At 38.7% G+C, this 25,781-nt stretch overlaps 2 protein-coding genes and 1 non-coding gene across 4 annotated transcripts; 1 reads left to right on the top strand and 2 right to left on the bottom strand.

Moving 5' to 3' along the window:
* Positions 1–698: 698 nt before the first annotated feature.
* rpl27a (ribosomal protein L27a) lies at positions 699–12,690 on the bottom strand. Its single transcript, XM_062040881.1, has 5 exons — positions 12,637–12,690; positions 8,316–8,379; positions 8,141–8,216; positions 942–1,116; positions 699–861 (listed from the first exon to the last, which is right to left on the bottom strand). Exons 1-5 carry the CDS (start codon positions 12,688–12,690, stop codon positions 733–735), a joined length of 498 nt encoding a protein of 165 aa, XP_061896865.1. The 3' UTR covers positions 699–732.
* Positions 3,590–3,719, bottom strand: LOC133647554 (small nucleolar RNA SNORA3/SNORA45 family). The gene has a single exon (XR_009825736.1). It is a non-coding gene; the product is annotated as a small nucleolar RNA SNORA3/SNORA45 family (small nucleolar RNA).
* Positions 8,169–25,030, top strand: LOC133646915 (tripartite motif-containing protein 66-like). 2 transcript variants are annotated; one of them, XM_062042838.1, is made up of 9 exons: positions 8,169–8,246; positions 12,322–12,503; positions 12,713–12,961; positions 13,032–13,102; positions 19,815–20,174; positions 20,282–20,387; positions 20,450–20,524; positions 20,606–20,758; positions 23,220–25,030. In XM_062042838.1, exons 3-9 carry the CDS (start codon positions 12,734–12,736, stop codon positions 23,427–23,429), a joined length of 1,203 nt encoding a protein of 400 aa, XP_061898822.1. In that variant the 5' UTR covers positions 8,169–8,246; positions 12,322–12,503; positions 12,713–12,733; the 3' UTR covers positions 23,430–25,030. The 2 variants fall into 2 exon arrangements, with proteins under 2 accessions (XP_061898822.1, XP_061898823.1); XM_062042839.1 differs by lacking the exon at positions 8,169–8,246 and having other exon boundaries at positions 12,175–12,503.
* The last annotated feature ends 751 nt before the right edge of the window (positions 25,031–25,781 follow it).

Raw genomic sequence — 25,781 nt, 5'->3', positions numbered from 1 at the left:
ATATTAGATTTGATCAGATAAGAGACCAAAATGATCGCGGTATTGTTGAATGTGTTCAAAAAGGACTTATACAGAAATCTTTTGAACTAGGTATTTTTTTAAACAACTGTTAAAACACCCTTTAATTTGCATTTATTATTTTATAATGCCTCACTGATAGTCTTAGTATATTATCTCCCATTGTTGTTTGTTTACACGGCAGAATATTAGGATTTACTACTGAAAAGCGGTTCTTGATCGCACTGTAAAAACTGCATCTCCCAATCCTCATTTTAAGAGAGCACATCTCGCAGGGTCGATGTGCACAATTGAATAGCTATGTAGCTCAGACAATAATGTGTTTATTCATGTTTGGATGATGCATGTCATTTAATGGGGAAAGACATTAATAGCTCTTGTTTTCATGTTAACATTTAAGATAGAGAGCTGGCACCAGTCCGTCCAAAGTTTATCAGTTCGATAATTTTGATGATAACACTAACAGTCAACATTTTTACCATTTATCGTTGCATCCCTAATTAGCAGTGTAAAAATTGAATACACTTAATATCAAACTGTGTGTAGTGGATTTATAAAGTATGAGTTTTGCTATGTGACTTTTAACTCTTGAACGTAACTTTTTAAAAAGGTATTTAACGCGACATGTTTACACAAGAGAAGGTAAACAGTCAAGCTCAGTGCAGTGAAGCCCAGACGTGTTTCTTTTATAAACTTTATTTTTGCAAAAAGGCATTAGGCCATCAGTACGCAGGCTCCGCCCACTGCCTTGATCTTCTCTTCGGCCAGTCGGCTGAAGAACTTGGCTTTGACGATGACTGGCTGCTTGGGCAGCTTGCCTTTGCCCAGAATCTTGTAGTAGCCCTGAAAAGAACAATTCAACGGTGAAGATCACAAAACGTTCAAACACTTTACAAGTGAACTTGTGATGCCGCTTCACTTACAGCGCGCACAGCATCAATGATGGGTGCGGGTCCTTCGGGCTTCTTGCTGTAGTTGACCCTGGTCTGCTCACTCACCAGGGTCCACAGCTTGTCCAGGTTAATGGTGGGACAGAAGGTGGTGTTCCTCTTCAAATGGTAGTGTCTCATACCCACCTTACCAAAGTACCCGGGATGGCTGAAAGCACACAGCGAATAAGACGTGAGCACAAAGCAACCACTTAGGAATGTGGTACAGTCACAACTTCATTAGATGCAATAAACTACAGTCATGATAGGAATACGTTTAAGTTGTGGACTAATCAAAACATTTAGTACACATTTGGGGTACAATGCCTTTCATTATTACACCAAGATACAAACACCTACAGTTAAAACATACACATCATGTCAAGCTAATTAAGAATATTTAAATGTTTCATGACATCACTAGTTTAGTTGCATCCACTTAAAGGGGAACTGTACTATTTTGGGGGAATTATTTTCCATCAATCACAATTCTATGTAAGACAAGAACCTGTTTTGCTTTTTTAATGCATTCTAATTCTCAAAATACAGCAAGTACAAGGTGGCTAACAATGCAGCTAATTAGAGTAATCTATTATGAGCATAAATCCCTCAGGAAATACTTTATTTACATCTTGTGACCTGAATGTTGTTATAATCATAATCACTAAACAATCTTAAGCAGTGCCATGATCACAGAGAGCTAAAAGTAAAAGTTTAAACCAGATGATAAATCATGCCTCTCACTTGTATAGTAGGAGGTTGTGGACATAAACAAAGAAATTGGTCAACTTTGACATGCAACTTATACCAGATGGCATGAAGACACGAAAATACGTCCGTTTGTGGCCACTTTTTTTAAAATGATCTGCATGAGGCTTATGATTAATTCTTCATCTAAATGGGAAGATATACACATCTGGTCAGTCAGCATCCCATGAGAGCAGACAATAAGCCCCCTCTCCACTGCAGGAACTTCCCCACTTAATAAAGTTCCCTGTGTTTCCACCAAAAACTACCCGGATTCATTTAGTTCTTTCGGAACCTTTCGGCGTTCCTCCTAGCTAGGTGGGACTTTTACAAGCGACCAAGAACCTTTTTGGGGGCGGGTTGTGCTGTCGAACACTGATTGAACAGTTTTCCTAAAAATTCATTTTCAATCACACGACTGCCATTGGAATACACACAGCGACTTGTTTATTTCTAATTTGTGTATTTCTATGACGACAAACTTGACAACGGAGAGAAAGAAGAACAAAAGGAACTTTCAACTTGCAGGAACTTTTGTGGGGCATCTTTATACTGAAGAACGCTGATCAGTGGAACTATCTTGCAGTGTTTTTACTCAGCTGTAGTCTTTAAACTAAAAGCAGTTTATTATTTTTAGAAACTTAATTTAGATACGCGAAGCTGCAAGAAGTCGACGGACTCTTTTAAACATATTTACCGAGGACTATGAAGTCAGACTCGAAGCGGCGACCTCAACTGCTTACTACTCTGACTTTGTTAAATAAATGTGAAAAAAGGAGGCAGCACATGAGTGGAACGAAGGTAAATAACATCAAATATGTAGTTATTGGCCTCAACCCTGTTGAACAGAATGCAAATGCTAACAAGCTAACTAACGCTAAAGCCGATGTGTTTGTGTTGTCGGCGTAAGATAAACACTGACATGTATTATTTATATATTGTTATTTACAGATACACTGACATTTATTATTGATATAATATTTGCAGCAAAACACTGACAAGTATTATTTTAATATTGTTTTTACAGCTGAAATGGACCTAAAGGAATCACCTGACCCTCATGAACTCGTTTACTGAGAGGACGACTTTCTCACTGTTGGACATTGCGGACAAAAGCCTTACTTTTTTTGAGCAATTTGGTACACTTTATTTTTTTAAATCATATCGTTTTGTAGATTATTGATTTCTATTTCATTTACTTTTTATAAAATAACTGACCTAATATTTTCTGTTTATTTACATGGTATTAGTGTAGAAATATACTAAACCACTCCCCCATACGTGATCAGCCTGATTTGTATAAACTACCTAAAAAACACACTTCTACAGGAACCTACGGTTCCAGGAACTAGAAATTCAGGACCTATTGTACAGTAAGGGATTGTTTTATTTTGTATATAGTTTTGCGTTTTAAACCTGCACGGTTGGCTCTTGTGCCGTGTCTACAGTGGAGCTGCTAGGAAGCGACTTCCACAGTACTTAATACTGCTACTGTTTATCACTCAGCTTCTAAAACTTGTACTTAATCCTCCTTATATTCAGGATAAAACAAGGTTCTGGATCATCATTTGTCCCGAAGTAGTCTTTGTTGTCTGTCATGAAGTCTGACACGAGTAGTAGTGTTGTTGAATGGAAAAGTAAACGTTGTGATGCATCTGTGAAATGAATACACCGCCGTATGCTTAACATGAGAAAACGCTTTATAGGCGGAATAGAGCAAATCCCATTGGCTCCATTAGTAGCTGACTCTAGCTAGCATTTATTGATAAATTAGAATGCATTAAAAAAAAAAAAAGAAGTGTGTTCTTGCCTTGTATAAGAATTGTGAATGATAGAGAAAACTAAAAAAAAAAGCCCAGTTCCCCTTCAAACAAAATGAATAAGAACTAAGTGCTTCTTGTGACTGGCTGTGTGACTGACTGGCCTAGAAAAGTGCCAGTCGGTGAATAAAACCAGTCTTTTCTCTAAGAGAACTCTAGCACACCAAGACAATGATTACTGTCAAGATGAGACTCTAGTCTCTACAACACAAAGGCTCAATTCCAATACCCCCTTGCCTTGTCGATCAAGAGGCGTTCGAATTATAGGTAGGGGGAAGAGTCAAGTACTTGCCTCGAAGTGAGCTCTCAGACCTCCCTACACTATCGAGTGCGAGGAGAAAGATGCCCGTAAACCCAGAGAAGCATACAAATGTAAGTAATAAGCGTAATTAATGATTTTCACAATAATTCTGGTTTCAGTCAGACTTTAAAACTTTGCTACTACATGTAAATATTGGCTTCAAACACACAACGAACCACATTCAACATACCGCAAGCTGATGCGCCAGCACTTGCATATTTCGCCAAAAACATGGTCTTCTAAACAATCTTAATAAAGACAGGCGAAAAAATGAGCGAACATGATGCCACACTTGCTTGGCGCTGTGGCTCTAGTTGGACTTTCTCTTAAAAGCTCCCACTGTCCTCTAAATATTTGCATATTTTGTAGGTGGAGGCCTGCGGATCTATCTACAATATATATAAAAATAACGTCTACATCACAGACACGCTGACAACGCTCCAGAAAATGGCATGTGTCTTGTTTACTTTCAGTTATCAAAGTATTTTTTCTGTGGTCAAGTTTACGGTGCATCACTTGTCAATAGTGCGCACGTAATTGGTTAAATATATATCAATTCATACTGTAACAACCAGCTAATGTTAATGTTTTAAGTCCGTGTGGTATGGATTTGATGTCAGTTTTTCCCATGTTTACAAACACACCGTCCATGCCTGAAAGGTGATTGGTAGAGAATAAGGAAGTGTTGTTGAGTGTCCGGGGAAGCGACTCACATAGTTGGAATTGTGCTGTTTGTTATAAGGTTGGTAATAAAATTTTAAAATAGCGTCAGACTTTGTGATTTCTTCTGGGGGCTACAATAGATTACCGTATTTTCCGCACCATAAGCCGCATCTAAAATCCACAATTTTTCTCAAAAGCTGACAGTGCGGCTAATAACCCGGTGCGCCTTATATATATGGATTAATATTAATATTTATTTTCATAAAGTTTAGGTCTCGCAACTACGGTAAACAGCCGCCATCTTTTTTCCCCGTAAAAGAGGAAACGCTTCTTCTTCTACGGTAAGCAACCGCCCCCATAGAAGAGGAAGCGCTTCTTCTTCTACTGTAAGCAACCGCCAAGGTGAGCACCCGCCCCCGTAGAAGAAGAAGCGTGCGGATATTACGTTTCATTTCAATCAATCAATCAATCAATGTTTATTTATATAGCCCTAAATCACAAGTGTCTCAAAGGGCTGTACAAGCCACAACGACATCCTCGGTACAGAGCCCACATACGGGCAAGGAAAAACTCACCCCAGTGGGACGTCGGTAAATGACTATGAGAAACCTTGGAGAGGACCGCATATGTGGGTAACCCCCCCCCCTCTAGGGGAGACCGAAAGCAACGGATGTCGAGTGGGTCTGACATAACATAACATTTGTGTGTTTCTGTAAAGACCACAAAATGTCTCCTACTAAAAGACACGCGTACAAGGTTCCACTGACTTTTGATATTCATGTGAACCGCACTGTGGATACAATGGGAACACGTACGGTGAATATTCGCACCACAGGGAATGAGAAGTCGTCCTACTGTGGTTCTAGCTTGCCATGCTAACGGCCAGAAACTTCCACCCACGGTGATATTCAAAAGGAAGACCTTGCCAAAAGAACTTTCCAGCCGGCGTCATCATAAAAGCTAACTCGAAGGGCTGGATGGATGAAGAAAAGATGAGCGAAGGGACAGGGTGACTTTTTTCACGCAGCTCCGTCCCTGTTGATCTATGACTGCATGCGCGTCCACATCATAGATGGTGTCAAAAAACAAGTGAAGCACACCGAAGAAGAATAATTTGAGGGATTTGTGGATGAGTAATAACTTCAGAAAGTGAGCACTTAAATGTTTATTTTGTGTGTTGTGTGACAATGTTCGAGCAACGTTGAGTTATTGATGTTGCTATTGCTCTGCACTATTTTGAGTGTTACTATTTTTGTGATTGCACATTTGCACATTACATTTTGGGAGTGAACAGAGTTGTTAGAACGCTGGTTTGTGATATATTATTAAAGTTTGACTGACCTATCTTACTGGGGTTTTTTTATATTCCCTTTAGTGTAGCGTAGGTGCGGCTAATAGGTAAACAAAGTTTTGAAATATGCCATTCATTGAAGGTGCGGCTTACAACACGGGGCGGCTTATGGTGCGGAAAATACAGTACTTTAAATTTCAAGTAAAAAAAAGGCCCCTATTTTCAAAGTCTGGCGGTAATAAAAATGCAGTGGCGGCACGCAACATTCAATTACATTAAGGGGAAACCCTGCAATACTTCGCCATGGCACTACATGCAAAGCAGAAGAGGAGCAGGGAGAATTCGAACTGAGTCAATTTCACAAGACAGAACAAATGTCTTACATTGTTACACGGTGGACTAGGGCTGGGCGATACGGCCTTTTAATAATATCTCGATATTTTAAGCCATGTCACAATACACGATATATATCTCGATATTTTGCCTTAGCCTTGAATTAACACCTGATGCATATAATCACAGTAGTATGATGATTTTATGTGTCTACATTAAAACATTCTTGTTCATACTGCATTAATATATGCTCATTTTAAACTTTCATGCTGAGAGGGAGACCACAATTAATTCAATTTACCAATACTGTATTTATTAAACAGTTATTAAGCAGTGGCACAAACATTCATGTCATTTCTAAACAGAAAGTGCAAGATTGTCAGAGACATTTTAAAACAAGCTATTAGTGCACTTTTGTGCATGATGTCACTAAGATGACATATCAAAACAACACAAAATTAAAGTGCACTTTTTGTACAGAACGCAACTACAATAGTTTAAAATAAATAAAGTGCACTTTTGTGCATGATGTCACACAAGATATTTCAATAACTGTCAAATAAAAATGAGCTGCATAATAGGAATTCAAATGGTTTATGTCCTTCACTATGTGGTAGTTTACTGCGGGCGTTATCTCCTTCTGTTGTTGACTATTTTTTTCATACGGTGTTGATGTGGCAATGGTTGCTTCGGCATTTTGTTGGTGTGGCACCGAACGGAGATGTTGACGTGCGGAGTTTCAAGCACTCTTTATTCTCTAGCGGGTGACTTTTCAAATTATCCTACAAATTAGCAGTAGGGGCTACTTTTTGTAACAACGCTTTTGCCGCATACTTGTTCTACATATTCCCGCTTGAAGCCAAACCACCGCCAGACGATGGACCCTGTGCTGTTTTTCTTAGGAATTAATTCTTCATTTGTTACCAGATTCGCACCTTCTTTCTCTCGCATTACCACTCCGCTAGCATCACAGCTAATGTTACCCATGCTGCTACCTCTCTGCTCCACGAGGGCGTATGACGCGACAGTATGCGACGTATGTAAGGTGCGCTTGTTTTAAGTCTCTGTGAGAAACAGACAAAAAAGTGAAAAAAGCCTGTAGTGTAATGGCCGCAGCTAAAAGCAACTGCTTGAGGACGTATACCGTATTTTTCGGACTATAAGTCACAGTTTTTTTCATAGTTTGGCCGGGGGTGCGACTTATACTCAGGAGCGACTTATGTGTGAAATTATTAACACAATACCGTAAAATATCAAATATTATTTTGCTCATTCACGTAAGAGACTAGACGTATAAGATTCATCGGATTTAGCGATTAGGAGTGACAGATTGTTTGGTAAACGTATAGCATGTCCTATATGTTATAGTTATTTGAATGACTCTTACCATAATATGTTACGTTAACATACCAGGCACGTTCTCAGTTGGTTATTTATGCATCATATAACGTACACTTATTCAGCCTGTTCACTATTCTTTCTTTATTTTTAAATTGCCTTTCAAATGTCTATTCTTGGTGTTGGGTTTTATCAAATACATTTCCCCAAAAAATGCGACTTATATGTTTTTTTCCTTCTTTATGTATTTTCGGCCGGTGCGACTTATACTCCGAAAAATACGGTACATTAAGGGGAAACCCTGCAAAACTTCGCCATGGCACTACATGCAAAGCAGAAGAGGAGCAAGGAGAATTCGAACTGAGGCAAAATCACAACACAGAACAAATGTCTGACATTTTTACATGGTGGACACAAGAATGTTTATCATTTGGCAACAAATAGGGGCTTTGAAACATTTGTCAATGTTAGCGGTGAGCTACTATTTCCATAATGAACAAAATTGAACGTGTGATCTTGAAACAAATTGCTTTGGATTTATAATACTTACATCTTACTAACCAGGGTTTCCCCTTAATGTGATTGAATGTGGCGCACCGCCACATCACAGTATCGATCCTGTATTAACCCGATACAGGATCGATACCTATATTTCTAGTGTTAACCAGTACCATCCGCTTAGAGACGACACAGCACTTACTATTTATCAAAGCTGGTCCTGTGGTGATGCATACCACCAGCGTTACCTCGACCTCCAGGATGCTTCCTGTGCTTGCCTGTCCAAAGACAATACGAATTATTTTATAGTAGGGTTGCAACACTTTTTTTCCCTTCCCCATGGAGAAATTTAACACAAAAAAAAGGTGTTTTCTTACCTACACGACCATGTCCGTGGCTCACATGTCCTCGGAGCTTCCTGGTCTTGCTTTTTTTAGTCGGCTGTCAGGGATTAAAAGAACATTTTAGACACGCTGGTTAGCTGGCATGGTCTTGTCAGGCATTTGTGTAATTAGTTGAATTAAATACGAACACATTAAGACGTTACAACCTGCATGGCAATACATTCATGCTAAATGTAACCTAGCATGCTCGGCTAGGTGGCTAATGCTAACAGCCGTAGCTTCTGATTAGAAGGAAAAGAGCTTACTTGACTTATTTAAGTTGTCGCTATGTTCTTATGTGTTGTTTTTTTGGCAGACGCCATAAGTTAAAGCGCATACATAATACGTGGAACGAGAGAATTGAGGGGAGAATCATGATTGTTTGTCTGCTTTAAGCCAGAGGCCGAGCAGCTCTCATAGCGAAGCGGCAACATACTTCTTATTAATCTACGGACATCGTCACAATAATGATCACCACAGCAACTGCAGGGTGTGTGGAATACTTTCAGCCTGCAGATTATCGACGTAAATAAATGAAAAACAAGGATGGACATAGATTTGGATGGGTTTTAAAGCACAGTGATGTACACGATAGCACCTACCATCTTGGAGGCTGGTTGAAAGAGGAACGAGACTTGGAAATCACGCGATTTTCTGTGAGATTTCGCTCCTGGAGATAAATAAACTCGACTGCCCTCTGGCGCTCTTTAGGAGCCATTTTTCTTAAAGGGGCCGTTCAAAAAAACTGGGTCGTTATTATAGTTACTTTTTTAATCAAGGAAACAGCAGTTATAAGATACAACAGTGTTTTTCAACCACTGTGCCGCGGCACACTAGTGTGCCGTGAGATACAGTCTGGTGTGCCGTGGGAGATTATCTAATTTCACCTATTTGGGTTAAAAATATTTTTTGCAAACCAGTAATTATAGTCTGCAAATGATGTGTTGTTGTTGAGTGTCGGTGCTTTCTAGAGCTCGGCAGAGTAATAACCGTGTAATTTGAATACTCTTCCATATCAGTATGTGGCAGCCGGTAGCTAATTGCTTTGTAGATGTCGGAAACAGCGGGAGGCAGTGTGCAGGTAAAAAGGTGTCAAATGCTTAAACCAAACATAAACAAAGGGTGAGTGCGCCTAAGAAAAGGCATTGAAGCTTAGGGAAGGCTACGCAGAACGAGACTAAAACTGAACTGGCTACAAAGTAAACAAAAACAGAATGCTGGACGACAGCAAAGACTTACTGTGGAGCAAAGATGGCGTCCACAATGTACATCCGAACATTGATTGACTGATTGAATTGATTGATTGAAACTTTTATTAGTAGATTGCACAGTGAAGTACATATTCCGTACAATTGACCACTAAATGGTAACACCCGAATAAGTTTTTCAACTTGTTTAAGTCGGGGTCCACTTAAATTGATTCATGATACAGATATATACTATCAGATATATACTATCATCATAATACAGTCATCACACAAGATAATCATTAGAGTATATACATGGAATGATTTATTTGGGATATGGAGGGGGGGGGGTTTAGGTTTGACAATCAACAATGTCCCCACAAAGAAGGATGAAAACAACTGAAATATTCTTGAATGCTAAAACAAAGTAGAAATGACATGAAACTGCTACAGGAAAATACCAAAAAAAGAGAAAAAGCCATTAAAATAGGAGTGCAAGACAAAAACCAAACCACTGCACACAGGAAAACAGCAAAAAAGTCAAAATAAGTCACGACATGATGTGACAGGTGGTGACAGTACACCAACTTTGAGACAAGAACTATAGTGATGCATGGTTGGTTATGGTTTAAAGTCATAGCCAACAATTGCGACAACAACTTTTTACTGTCAACTGAGTTTCGTTTTTTAATGATTTCTGCTGGTGGTGTGCCTTCGGAATTTTCCAACGCAAAAAATGTGCCTTGGCTCAAAAAAGGTTGAAAAACACTGAGATACAATGTGGAAAAAACACAACATGTGTAAGAAGGTTGACTAATGAAATAGAAGTGGTGATCATCATTTATATGTTGTAAATCATGTTATTTATTATTGTTTTCATTCGTGAATCGTTCTGAATCGGCCCGAATATGACAGGAAGGTCAAATTTGGCTTATTAAATGATATATTTTTTTCATGACAAATATCAATTTGAATAAATCTGTACAATAGTTGACATACACATGCAATCATTTGTTAATCTGGATTAAGCAAATACTTTGTGGTTTGTTTACACCCAATTTACCTGTTCAGATTAATACATTTCAATTACAATGTATTTATGGTATTGTGTTTTACAAATTATCAATGTTGTCTAATATAATTTAAAACAATACCTGTATATATATTTAACTATGTTACTATATATATATTAAGGGTGTGGGAAAAAATCGATTCGAATTCGAATCGTGATTCTCACGTTGTGCGATTCAGAATCGCTTCTCATTTTTAAAAAAGCGATTTTTTTTTTAATTTAATTTTTTTAAAATTATTATTACTTTTTTTAAATTAATCAATCCAACAAAACAATACACAGCAATACCATAACAATGCAATCCAATTCCAAAACCAAATCGTTTTTGAATCGAAAATCGTGTTAAATGGCAAAAAAATCGATTTTGAATCGAATCGTGACCCAAGAATCGATATATCAATTTACTTGTTATGTCATGTTACATAATTCGAGTGTCCTGAAAAGGGTATACCTGTTCGGATTAACATATTTAAATTATTATTTATTTATGGCATTGTGTTTTACAAATTGTCAGTTTAAAATATAATATAAATTATTATAATATAATATAATATAACATAACAACATAACATGACATAACATAAAATACAGTAATATAAAATAATACCATATATTTATATATGCCACTATAATTTACAATTTATATATATATATATATATATATATATATATATATATATATATATATATATATATATATATATATATATATATATATATATATATATATATATACATATATATATATATATATATATATATATATATATATATATATATATATATATATATATATATATATATATACAGTACAGGGCAGAAGTTTGGACACACATTCTCATTCAATGCCTTTTCTTTATTTTCATGACTATTTACATTGTCGATTGTCCCTGAAGGCATCAAAACTATGAATGAACACAGGTGGAGTTATGTACTTAACACAAAAAGGTGAAATAACTGAAAACATGTTTTATAGTCGAGTTTCTTCAAAATAGCCACCCTTTGCTCTGATTATTGCTTTGCACACTCTTGGCATTCTCTTGATGAGCTTCAAGCACACCTGTGAAGTGAAAACCATTTCAGGTGACTACCTCTTGAAGCTCATCGAGAGAATGTCAAGAGTGTGCAAAGCAGTTATCAGAGCAAAGGGTGGCTATTTTGAAGAAACTCGACTATAAAACATGTTTTCAGTTATTTCACCTTTTTTTGTTAAGTACATAACTCCACATGTGTTCATTCATAGTTTTGATAGTCATGAAAATAAAGAAAACACATTAAATGAGAAGGTGTGTCCAAACTTTTGGCCTGTACTGTAAATAAAAATCTAAATTTACTTGTTATGTCACGTTACATAAATCGTGTCCTGAAAGGGCTCTATCTGTTCAGATTGACATATTTCAACTATTATTTATTTATAACATTGTGTTTTACAAATTATCAGTCTAAAATATAATATTGGATGGATAATATAACATAATATAATATAATATAGTACATCATAATATAATATAACATAAAATAACATACATTTGTAATTTGTCCTGCATATATACTATATTTAGTTGTTATATCATAAATCGAGAGCTATAAATAAAATGCCCTGGTAATGTTTCATAATACTGTATATACAATTAAGCTGCTGTAACGACACCTCAGTAGGACTGGATGCTGTTCTTTTATAGTCAAAAGAGAGACTTTCAAGTGTGTTTTCCTGCTAAAAAAAACATGAATATGTATGTAGTTCACAGAAGTATTATTGCTGTTGCTTGTGTCCCTGGAGGACCATCAAGGACGTCGTTACCAGAAGACGCTCACTTGCAGGGATTCAGTGAGAGGGTTGCATCACCACTCTCAACCTCATCTCCCGTCTAGCCTGGAGAGTCCTTGATCAGATCATCTCTTCAATATTGTCACCATAATCAGGTAAGGATCATGCTTTTGTAAGCTGACCGTGTTTTGTTGTTGTTATTGCTGTTTTTTTCTCTAATCGTCACATCCATTTGACAAGTATGAATGTTCTTTTTCTTGTGATAACGACCCAGAGAATGTCCTTCACCTTGCTCTTGGTGGGTTTTATATCAGACTTTAATCCAGTGTCGACATCAGACATTTTACTTCTGCATTTTCTTCAGGCCCTCCAGAGGCTGGAGCTCATGGAGACGGCAGATCCTCCCTACCCACGTCATGGCAACCTCCCCAGTGGACAGCCTAAGAAATACTGTAAAGTGTCAATAGAGGCCGACTCCTCTGAGACGGCTCCCAATGTGGCGAACAAAGACGTCCGAAGGGTTCTGGGTAGCTCTCGCAAAGCTGTAGTGAGACTGGAGCGTCTGGACTTCCGTACTTTATCCGGCGCATCTCTGGGACAAGTCGGGACTCTGGTACGGGTGCCATGATGTCCGGATTTTTAAAAAAACACTTTGATTTGCTTTTGTCTCTTTCTGTTTTCAGAATGAAGTGAATCCAAATGGATCAGCTAAGGCGGAGATCCAGGAGAAAAGACCTGACTTGAGTCCCTCGGGGTGCGTTCACACTTGTAGTCCGGTACAACCATTAAACAAATAATTGATGTGTTCTTGAGTGCGCTTTGGTTAGTGTTTCACACTTGTGTTTTTATCATCGGACACGTAATGCTGTCTGTTACCCAGCAGGCACAAGACATTAAAGCAATGTTGAGAACTTGTTAGGTCCTGAGCAACTCAAACCTAGCATTGAAACAACATGCTTTTTGACAACGTTTAATCAATGTTGGGTTCTGACGTTGATTTGACCATTGAAATTTGGTCCTTTCCCAACCAATATTCCACCCATCCATTTTCTACCGCTTGTCCCGTTCGGGCGGTAGGCGCGGTACACCCTGGACAAGTCTCCACCTCATCGCAGGGCCAACACAGATAGACAGACAACATTAACACTCACATTCACACACTAGGGACCATTTAGTGTTGCCAATCAACCTATCCCCAGGTGCATGTTTTTGGAGGAGGGAGGAAGCCTGGCTGTGGGCTGGCTCAAGGTGGACGGCAGGGTTAAACAACTTGCACTGAGCCTAGTCTATAAAATCCACTACACCTCCCTGATACCGAAGTACATGTCAAACTACTTCCTTAACGTAAATTACCGCCATAACCACAACACCAGGGGGAGATCCACTAACCACGTTAAACCCAGATTCCGAACTCACAAAGGTCTTAACTCATTCTCTTTCTATGCCACACCAATGTGGAATGCGCTCCCAACAGGTATAAAAGAAAGGGCATCTCTATCCTCCTTCAAAACCGCAATAAAAGTTCACCTCCAGGCAGCTACAACCCTAAACTAACACCCTCCCCGGATTGCTAATAATCAAATGCTAATAATCAAATGTAAACAATCAAATGCAGATACTTTTTCTTATGCCTTCTGATCTCTCTCTCTCTCTCTCTCTCTCTCTCTCTCTCTCTCTCTCTCTCTCTCTCTCTCTCTCTCTCTCTCTCTCTCTCTCTCTCTCTCTCTCTCTATGTCCACTACTTGCTGTCCATATCCTACCCCCTCCCCCCTACACATCCCTGATTGTAAATAATGTAAATAATTCAATGTGATTATCTTGTGTGATGACTGTATTATGATGATAGTATATATCTGACAGTATATATCTGTATCATGAATCAATTTAAGTGGACCCCGACTTAAACAAGTTAAAAAACGTATTCGGGTGTTACCATTTAGTGGTCAATTGTACGGAATATGTACTTCACTGTGCAACCTACTAATAAAAGTCTCAATCAATCAATCAATCAATCAATCAAAAGCCGGAGTACCCGGAGGGAACCCATGTAGTCACGGAGAGAACATGCAAACTCCACACAGAAAGATCCCGAGCGCAGGATCGAACCCAGGACCTTCGTATTGTGAGGCAGTGCTGCCACCATGCTGCCCCCAACCAATATTCTACAACACAAATACCACGTTTAAACAACATGCTTTTTGAGGTTTATTCAATGTCAGGTTGTGACGTTAATATGACCATTGAAATTTGGTCATTTCCCAACCAATATTCTACAACAAAAAACAACATTGAAACAACATGCTTTTTGACGACGTTTAATCAATGTCAGGTTGTGACGTTGATTTGACCATCGAAATTTGGTAATTTCCCAACCAATATTCTACAACACAAATACAACGTTGAAACAACATGATTTTTACGACGTCTATTCAATGTCAGGTTGTGTCGTTGATTTGACCATTGAAATTTGGTCATTTCCCAACCAATATTCTACAACACAAACAACACGTTGAAACAACAAGCTTTTTGACAACATTTAATCAATGTCAGGTTGTGACGTTGATTTGACCATTGAAATTTGGTAATTTCCCAACTAATATTCTACAACACAAACAACACGTTGAAACAACAAGCTTTTTGACAACATTTAATCAATGTCAGGTTGTGACGTTGATTTGACCATTGAAATGTGGTCATTTCCCAACCAATATTCTACAAAACAAATACAACGTTGAAACAACATGATGTTTACGACGTCTATTGAATGTCAGGTTGTGTCGTTGATTTGACCATTGAAATTTGGTCATTTCCCAACCAATATTCTATAACACAAATACAACGTTGAAACAACATGCTTTTTGACGACGTTTATTCAATGTCAGGTTGTGACATTACTTTGACCATTGAAATTTGGTCATTTCCCAACCAATATTCTACAACACAAACAACACATTGAAACAACTAGCTTTTTGACGACGTTTATTCAATATCAGGTTGTGACGTTGATTTGACCATTGAAATTTGGTCATTTCCCAACCAATATTCTACAACAAAAAACAACATTGAAACAACATGCTTTTTGACGACGTTTAATCAATGTCAGGTTGTGACGTTGATTTGACCATCGAAATTTGGTCATTTCCCAACCAATATTCTACAACACAAATACAACGTTGAAACAACATGATTTTTACGACGTCTATTCAATGTCAGGTTGTGTCGTTGATTTGACCATTGAAATTTGGTCATTTCCCAACCAATATTCTACAACACAAACAACACGTTGAAACAACAAGCTTTTTGACAACATTTAATCAATGTCAGGTTGTGATGTTGATTTGACCATTGAAATTTGGTCATTTCCCAACTAATATTCTACAACACAAACAACACGTTGAAACAACAAGCTTTTTGACAACATTTAATCAATGTCAGGTTGTGACGTTGATTTGACCATTGAAATTTGGTCATTTCCCAACCAATATTCTACAACACAAATACAACGTTGAAACAACATGATGTTTACGACGTCTATTGAATGTCAGGTTGTGTCGTTGATTTGACCATTGAAATTTGGTCATTTCCCAACCAATATTCTATAACACAAATACAACGTTGAAACAACATGCTTTTTGACGACGTTTATTCAATGTCAGGTTGTGACATTACTTTGACCATTGAAATTTGGTCATTTCCCAACCAATATTCTACAACACAAATACAGAGTTGAAACAACATGATTTTTATGACGTCTGTTCAATGTCAGGTTGTGACGTTGATTTGACCATTGAAATTTGGTCATTTCCCAACTAATATTCTACAACACGAACACATGTTTGTTGACGATGTTTAATCAATGTCAGGTTGTGACGTTAATATGACCATTGAAATTTGGTCATTTCCCAACCAATATTCTACAACACAAATACAACGTTGAAACAACATGCTTTTTGACGACGTTTATTCAATGTCAGGTTGTGACATTAATTTGACCATTGAAATGTGGTCATTTCCCAACCAATATTTTACAACACAAATACAGAGTTGAAACAACAGGATTTTTACGACGTCTATTCAATGTCAGGTTGTGACGTTGATTTGACCATTGAAATTTGGTCATTTCCCAACTAATATTCTACAACACGAACACAACATGTTTTTTGACGACGTTTAATCAATGTCAGGTTGTGACGTTGATTTGACCATTGAAATTTGGTCATTTCCCAACCAATATTCTACAACACAAATACAAGGTTGAAACTACATGCTTTTTTAGGTTTATTCAATATCAGGTTGTGACGTTGATTTGACAATTGAAATTTGGTCATTTCCCAACCAATATTCTACAACCCTAACACAACATTGAAACAACATGATTTTTGACAACGTTTATTCAATGTCAGGTTGTGACGTTGATTTGACCATTGAAATGTGGCAATTTCTCAACCAATATTCTACAACACAAAGAACACATTGAAACAACTTGCTTTTTGACTACGTTTATTCAATGTCAGGTTGTGACGTTGATTTGACTATTGAAATTTGGTAATTTCCCAACGAATATTCTACAACACAAATACAACGTTGAAACGACTTGCTTTTTGACAACGTTTATTCAATGTCAGGTTTTGACGTTGATTTGAAATTTGGTCATCTCCCAACCAACAACGTGGATCCAACGTTAGACATCAACTTTGTCTCAATTAACAAATTCAACTCACTTTTAAAGGACATGTATGTATAATCAATGTTGTATCAATGTCTTGTGCCTGCTGGGTAGGCATGTGCAAGCATATCATTAAAACCATTTCTGTAGATTATCTAAAAGATAAAGATGGCAACAACTTCACCAAGCTGCAATGATTAACATAAACGCTCTGTTTATAACGTACGGGTGTCCCAATCCGATATACTGTAGATATCGGTATGATGTCAGCAAAAAACAAGTATCGGACTACATCGGCTTGCATCTAAAATGTCCGATACAAGCGCTCTGATATGAGCAGTCCTGCAGTGTTTTTACTTAACTGATACAAGGTTGGTCTTTTCTTGTATTTTAGTCAACCTATTTACAAAATGTAAACATGGTAGGCCAGTGTTTCTTAACCAATATTGTTGGCGCCACAAAAGGCCGCTAAAAAATATCTATTTCTCAACTGTGGTCTGTATGGGTCGCAGCGGTACTCAGTTACACTACCGTTCAAAAGTTTGGGGTCACCCAAACAATTTTGTGGAATAGCCTTCATTTCTAAGAACAAGAATAGACTGTCGAGTTTCAGATGAAAGTTCTCTTTTTCTGGCCATTTTGAGCGTTTAATTGACCCCACAAATGTGATGCTCCAGAAACTCAATCTGCTCAAAGGAAGGTCAGTTTTGTAGCTTCTGTAACGAGCTAAACTGTTTTCAGATGTGTGAACATGATTGCACAAGGGTTTTCTAATCATCAATTAGCCTTCTGAGCCAATGAGCAAACACATTGTACCATTAGAACACTGAAGTGATAGTTGCTGGAAATGGGCCTCTATACACCTATGTAGATATTGCACCAAAAACCAGACATTTGCAGCTAGAATAGTCATTTACCACATTAGCAATGTATAGAGTGTATTTCTTTAAAGTTAAGACTAGTTTAAAGTTATCTTCATTGAAAAGTACAGTGCTTTTCCTTCAAAAATAAAGACATTTCAATGTGACCCCAAACTTTTGAACGGTAGTGTAGTTGTAATACACTTTTCCACCACTTGTGGCAGTAATGACAATCTCAAAGAAACAGAAGGAGCTAAAGTCATAGAGCAGTTTCTTAAGCGCAAAAAAATATGACTACACTGGCGAAGTGGTATTTTCATTTGTACTTTAATTTTATTGAGTTTGTTTAAGAAACATATTTATAATAATTTTTTTTATTATGAATTTAGTTAGAATTTTTTTTTAGCGATGCATACATTTATTTTCATCAGTTTTCATGGGTCCCTTCCTTTTCAGTATATTTGATTAGTATTTATTTTTCTAACCAGCCTGACTGAAGCCTTGATAATAATCTTTGTGATTAAGACATGCTTTCATATCATTTGACAAGGTTTATCCTGTTAGACTGAAAGTACGTTAAATTTAATTACTGAATATGATAAAAATAAATACTAACATTACTAATTCCGTGTCAATATTTGAGTGTGTCCCGGCCCCCCCTGTAGTGCAAAAGTTGGGCACCGAGACCTATATGGTTAAGAACCCATGGTAAGTCTACTAGGAGCTCGCGGCTACACAACAGCTAAGCACACAATAGCACGCAAGCTAGACATACGTAAAAGGTGTCCTTCATTGAACAATATTGCAATCTAAAACAGCACATTTGTCAACATAAACAAGTATCAAATAATTATAGTTGCGTATTACTAACACATACAAAGTCTCAAAGGCAGAAGTGTGTTAGAAAGGATCCAGTAACAAACGTATCCGCATCATTCAACTAACTGCAACATGGGCTTAACTTTGTGATATTTTGGGCACTAGGTGTGACCAAAAAAACAAATAACCATGTTTGGGGAATATTCTCTCTCCTTTGGGCAAAATAAACGCCTTAGAAGTTACTAAGTTTGGCCTTGGTTTTGCTCCAAGAGATAAACACAATGATCTCAACCTGTATCTTATTTGTACGCTCACACACGTATTACTTCTTCTGGTTTTAATGCTGTTAGGATGTACCAGGTGAGGAGTGTGAGAGTGGACAAGAATGTTTCGGTTTCGTTCTCCTCCCGACATTAGACGGCTCGGTCCTCTCTCCAGCGGTGGTATTGCTATTGTTTGTACTTAGTCCTTTGTATCGGATAAATTGTTCGTCTTCAAATCTAGTCACCTCTTTTTTATTTAGACAGCCTTAAAACAAAATAATCTGGGAGGACTCTTCCCTCCAATAACTACTCCACTTCAACCTAAAAACATAGATAAGTCCATCCATATGATTAATAGTAAGTGGTTTTCATATCTACCGTTGTTAAGCATTTTCTAACATTCCACACTATCAAATGATAGAAGTAGGTATGATTCTTTCTGATATTGTATCAGATAGATATCAGCCAATACTGAAAACTCCAATACCGGCATCGTATTAGAAGTGCAAAAAGTTGTATCAGGACATCCCTAGCGGAAAGATGCAGGTATGTTTAACTAAGGTACAATTTATACCTCTAGTTTTACCCTAAGCTCTTATTTCTTGAGGATTTTCACTCAGCTTTCTGTTACGCTTTGCTATTCATTGCCTGGTTTTGCTCAAAATTGGCAATCAAATCCTAAATTTTGGAACGGTCTGTGTTCATACTTGCCTAACTCAGGACTAGAGTGTGCTTGCAGGCAGACCCAAATATACGCCTGTTTGGTGAAATGTGTCACAACTTGACCGAAGAACCATACGAGCAAGGCAATCAGACTAAAGCGGCGTCATTCTGGACTGAACCACTTTGTCCTGACAGCTCGCCTGCATCGGCACCAGAACTGGAACCAGATCCGGATCCACCTTACGTCATGGTTCACCAGCATGGGAAGGCTGACTTGGACACCTTCTACTTGGATCCGGACCGTAAGCTCATCATGGTACTTGAGCTCGAGCCAGAAGATTCTGAATGCGAACCGGCTCCAGAGTCCAAATGTGGAGATCCTCACGGGGACTCCTCGACTCAAGAAGTGGTCCAAAGTGGAGGCGGGAGCGAGGAGATGGAGAGTGAAGACTACTGTGCTGTGTGTCGGAGTGGAGGAGATCTGCTTTGCTGTGACTTTTGTCCTAAGGTTTACCACTTGGCTTGTCACATTCCTTCACTCCTCAGCCTCCCAACGTGCGTACCGACTCTAATCTCATTTCCTCCACGTGAAGCCATAACGTGCATCTGGTACATTTACTAACCACGACACCCGAACCGCATTTCCACCCAATGTCCTGCAGGGGAGACTGGGCGTGTTCGCTGTGCATGACTGACCACGACCCAGCAGAGGCCTTCGTCAGTGAGGGGGTCAGCACCCTGTACGCCCTGTCCCCGTGCGATCAGAGGGTGAGCATGTAGTTGCGAACGTTGAAGGAGGAAGTCGAGCATCTTTGTCTGCTATCCTGCAGAAATGTGAGAAGCTGACGTTGCTGCTGTACGTCCACACGCTGAGCGATCCTTTCCACGAGCCTGTCAGCCGCCAGGTAAGTCACAAGGTGCATTCTGTGTACAGTACACAGTAGACTGTGTGTACAATGTTCAGTGAGGTGGGGACTGTGCCTCAGGCGAGGAACTACTACCAGGTCATCAAGAGGCCCGTGGACTTGTCGCTGATCCGCAGGAAACTAGACAGGAGCAACACTGTGCACTACTTCACAGCCGACCAATTCGTCAACGACGTCCTGCTGATGTTCAGCAACTGTGCTACCTTCAACTACGTAAGTTTCATACGTCTTACTGAATGACTATTTTTTGATGTAGCAGTAAGTTATTAGCCCCTATAGCATCTTGCAATGCTAACAGTATAGCACACTCTAGCAGGTCCAGAGGCTCAGGTCAAAGGACTTGCCAGCTGCGTTTTCATTACTCCTAGAAATGTGCAAAAACTAAATATCGCAATAAGAAACTGCTAATGGAACCTCTCAAATATCACTAAAACATTTTTGCGCTCTCATGAGGTGGTTTAGAGACGTTCCGATATTTAAGTGTTTCGCAAAGGCATGGTGAAACACTGTTAATACAATTAGAGGTCACCTATACACTGAACCGGCGGGGTGCCAACGCAGGACAACCAGGGCAGACGGGTCGTCTTGGTCTTGCTTTCCAATTCTTGGCCGGGGGCGAGCGAGGCGCCACCGCCGCACCGTCTCTTCCCCGCAATAGAGGCCGACCCGCAGGCACGGAGAGAGCTACATGCCCAAACAATGTTAAGGGGAAGGGTATCGTACTGTGTCGTATCGTAACTTAAAGTATTGTAACTAATCGTAAAGTATCAGATCGTAATGCATGTAGCATAACGTATTGTATCGTATTGTAACTTACGGTATTGTAACTAATCGTAAATTATCAGATTGTAATGCGTGTAGCACAACGTATTATATCGTATCGTAACTTACAGTATTGTAACTAATCGTAAAGTATCAGATCGTAATGTGTGTAGCACAACGTATTGTATTGTATCGTAACTTACGGTATTGTAACTAATTGTAGAGTGTTGTATGGTAATGCATGTAGCATAACGTATTGTGTCGTATCGTGAGGTAAGTATTTTAGTAATCGTAAAGTATCACATTGTACTGAATGAAGCATAACGTATCGTATATCGTATTGTAATGAATGAAGTACAACGTCTTGGACTGTGTCATATCATAACTTACAGTATTGTAACTAATCGTAAAGTATCAGATCGTAATGCATGTAGCATAACGTATTGTATTGTATCGTAACTTAGGGTATTGTAACTAATAGTAGAGTTTCGGATCGTAATGCATGTAGCAAAACGTATTGTATCGTATCGTAACTTACGGTATAGTAACTAATCGTAAAGTATCATAGTACCACGTATTGTTTCATATTGTAACTTACGGTATTGTAACTAATCGTAAAGTATCAGATCGTACTGCATGTAGCATAACGTATTGTATCGTATCGTAACTTACCGTATTGTAACTAATCGTAAAGTATCAGATCGTAATGCATGTAGCATATCGTATTGTATCGTATGGGAACTTACGGTATTGTAACTAATCGTAAAGTATCAGATCGTGATGCATGTAGCATAACGTATTTTATCGTATCGTAACTTATGGTATTGTAACTAATCGTAAAGTATCAGATCATAATGCATGTAGCATAACGCATTGTATCGTATCGTAACTTACGGTATTCTAACTAATCGCAAAGTATCAGATCGTAATGTGTGTAGCATAACGTATTGTATCGTATCGTAACTTACAGTATTGTAACCAAGCGTAAAGTATCAGATCGTAATGTGTGTAGCACAACGTATTGTATCGTATCGTAACTTATGGTATTGTAACTAATTGTAGAGTGTTGTATCGTAATGCATGTAGCATAACTTATTGTGTCATATCGTAACTTTCGGTATTGTAACTAATCGTAAAGTATCCCATTGTACTGAATGAAGCATAATGTATCGTATATCATATTGTAATGAATGAAGTACAATGTATCGTACTGTGTCGTATCATAACTTACAGTATTGTAACTAATCGTAAAGTATCATATCATAATGCATGTAGCATGACGTATTGTATCGTATCGTAACTTAGGGTATTGTAACTAATAGTAGAGTCTCAGATCGTAATGCATGTAGCAAAACGTATTGTATCGTATCGTAACTTACGGTATCGTAACTAATCGTAAAGTATCATAGTACCACGTATTGTTTCATATTGTAACTTACGGTATTGTAACTAATCGTAAAGTATCAGATCGTACTGCATGTAGCATAACGCATTGTATCGTATCGTAACTTACCGTATTGTAACTAATCGTAATGTATCAGATCGTAATGCATGTAGCATAACATATTGTATCGTATCGTAACTTACGGTATGCTAACTAATCGTAAAGTATCAGATCGTAATGCATGTAGCGTAATGTATAGTGATGTACTGTGGGGTATAAGTTTGTAGTGTAACTTGTAGTAATACATAGTATCCTACTGCAGATAGTATATCATGTGTAGCGAAAAAGAGGATAAGTCAGGTACTTTAGGGACTAGCCTCAGACATTTAAGGACAAGTCTCAGGTCTGATTAGAGGACTTGAGTGTGAGTGTTTTAAGGGTAAACTAATTAGGGCCTCATTAACGGTGTGATGTAGAAGTCACACAAATGAAACAGGCACTCTGACCCCAGCACTCTCCTCACCTCAGCCCGACTCGGAGGTGGCCCGGGCCGGCCGGCACCTGGAGGTGTTTTTCCTGAGCCAGCTAAAGGAGATTTTCCCGGACCGGACGTTCCCTTCGGCCAGCCGGGACAGGACGGAGCGTGCTCGCCTGCAGTGGCGCAGCAGGAGGAGGAAGGAGGCCGGCAGGCGGGAGAGAAATGAGAGGAGTGGATGGAGAAAAGACTTTCTACTCTAAAGACCTGATTTAGTGAGATCCGAATAACAAGTTTTAAATAGCGTGTACTACTAGTGGGCGTGTGTGCACAAGTGCAAAAGGGGTGCAGACCACCATTTTAAATTAGGGTTTTATAGAGAAGCGTGATTTAGACGATGGAACTTACTGTAATGATCCAGTTGCAAGAATATGCATATTGCGAGAATTTTTTTCATATAGGAAAAAACTGTATACTGTATTTTCCGGACTGCAGAGTGCACCGGTATATAAGCCGCATCCACTAAATTTTATGGAAAACTAATATTTTTCCGTATATTTCCGACTATGAGCCGCAGATATATATGTTGTGAAATGAGTTATTTACGCGGAAATATTTTGTAAATGTTCATTTACATACCTTAATTGTTTCCAAACGGTGTCTGTAACACGGCAGTAAAACGGCTGATCAAACAAAACAGAAGTCATCGTCATGGACCGACTAGCTGCGCGAGCTAGCTCTCCAATCAGACTCAATAACTCCACGGTGACGTTTTGGTGAATTTACTGAGGAATTTGTGAAACTGAAACAATACAAAAAGAAGGCCGTTGTAGGTTAATAACAAAGACACTCGTAAACGCGTTAGCATATTAGCCAGTGCTAACGAGGCTAGCTTGAATACATTAGGATTGCACGTACAAATATGCATGAAAACACTCCTACAGACATCACACATGGGACGGTTTAGTAAGTATACACAGTTTTAGTTATATTGGAAAACTTACAAACGTTGCTTGGAGTGATAAATGAAAAATCCATACGAGTAGTGACGCTATGGACAGCTAAAAGACTCAACGGCAGTTGTACTTCCGGTTCAAAGCCTTATAGATGGAAGGACACTGCAGGGCCTGCAGTGAGCAAACTCGTCCAAAAGATGGCGCCATAGCACAAACAACAGCACACCTTGTCAGTGTATTTGCTTGTTTTAAAAAAAAAAACTATTTGTATTATGGCCGTCAGCAAAGAAAAATCCATAAATTAGCCTACAATTGGGTTCAAAATGTAAGAAAAAAGTAACGGCTTATAGTCTGGAAAAAAAAATACATTCGTCCAAAAGATGGCACCATAGCACAAACAACAGCACACCTTGTCAGTGTATTTGCTTGTTTTAAAAAACAACTATTTGTATTATGGCCGTCAGCAAAGAAAAATCCATAAATTAGCCTACAATTGGGTTCAAAATGTAAGAAAAAAGTAACGGCTTATAGTCTGGAAAAAAAAATACACCATTAAAAAAACCGCAAATGAATTGATTTTGTTTGTATCAACCTGTTCCGTCATCCAGCAGCTATGAAATAATACAAAGTAATTGCTGAATAGACAATATTTAGAATATGTTTATTTCTGACATTTTAAATATGTTGACACACAAAATAATCTCTGTCACACTTGTTTGTCTTTGCTGTGCAATCATCTCCTTTCCCACAGCCATTTGTGCGTAACTGTGCCAGTTTGCGCAGACATTCCAGACGTGCTAAATATAGACGCAAAAACAGCGGTCGCAGAATAGTTTCGGTCTTGATAAATCTCATTGCGAGTGCTAAATGATCACATTTGCATATTCTCATATATAATCTCCATACACATAAAGACAGACACGTGAAATCAATCAATCAATCAATCAATGTTTATTTATATAGCCCTAAATCACAAGTGTCTCAAAGGGCTGTACAAGCCACAACGACATCCTCGGTACAGAGCCCACATACGGGCAAGGAAAAACTCACCCCAGTGGGACGTCGGTGAATGACTATGAGAAACCTTGGAGAGGACCGCATATGTGGGTAACCCCTCCCCTCTAGGGGAGACCGAAAGCAACGGATGTCGAGTGGGTCTGACATAACATTGTGAAAGTCCAGTCCACAGTGGATCCAACACATCAGCGGGAGTCCAGTCCACAGCGGGGCCAACAGGAAACCATCCCGAGCGGAGACGGGTCAGCAGCGCAGAGATGTCCCCAACCGATGCACAGGCTAGTGGTCCACCCGGGGTCCCGACTCTGGACAGCCAGCACTTCATCCATGGCCACCGGACCTATGCGACTCCCCCTCGCAAGGGACAGGGGAGAAGAGGAGAGAAGAAAAGAAACGGCAGATCAACTGGTCTAAAAAAGGGGGGGTCTATTTAAAGGCTAGATTATACAAATGAGTTTTAAGATGGGACTTAAATGCTTCTACTGAGGTAGCATCTCTAACTGTTACCGGGAGGGCATTCCAGAGTACTGGAGCCCGAATAGAAAACGCTCTATAGCCCGCAGACTTTTTTTTGGCTCTGGGAATCACTAATAAGCCGGAGTTCTTTGAACGCAGATTTCTTGTCGGGACATATGGTACAAT

This window comes from Entelurus aequoreus, linkage group LG03 (assembly GCF_033978785.1).
Source record: "Entelurus aequoreus isolate RoL-2023_Sb linkage group LG03, RoL_Eaeq_v1.1, whole genome shotgun sequence".
Lineage (NCBI taxonomy): Eukaryota > Metazoa > Chordata > Actinopteri > Syngnathiformes > Syngnathidae > Entelurus > Entelurus aequoreus.
This window is presented reverse-complemented; position numbering and strand designations above follow the sequence as displayed.

What these genes read in the sequence shown, in the direction of transcription:
- rpl27a (XM_062040881.1), bottom strand. Translation starts at nt 12,690, where the DNA reads ATGTCTGATGTCGACACTGGATTAAAGTCTGATATAAAACCCACCAAG. An exon ending in CCACGGACATGGTCGTGTAG is followed by an intron (nt 8,217 to 8,315) that starts GTAAGAAAACAC and finishes GTCTTTGGACAG; the next exon opens with GCAAGCACAGGAAGCATCCT. An exon ending in AGGACCAGCTTTGATAAATA is followed by an intron (nt 1,117 to 8,140) that starts GTAAGTGCTGTG and finishes GTGTGCTTTCAG; the next exon opens with CCATCCCGGGTACTTTGGTA.
- LOC133646915 (XM_062042838.1), top strand. Translation starts at nt 12,734, where the DNA reads ATGGAGACGGCAGATCCTCCCTACCCACGTCATGGCAACCTCCCCAGT. An exon ending in CCTGACTTGAGTCCCTCGGG is followed by an intron (nt 13,103 to 19,814) that starts GTGCGTTCACAC and finishes TTGTCCTGACAG; the next exon opens with CTCGCCTGCATCGGCACCAG. An exon ending in TGTCCCCGTGCGATCAGAGG is followed by an intron (nt 20,388 to 20,449) that starts GTGAGCATGTAG and finishes GCTATCCTGCAG; the next exon opens with AAATGTGAGAAGCTGACGTT.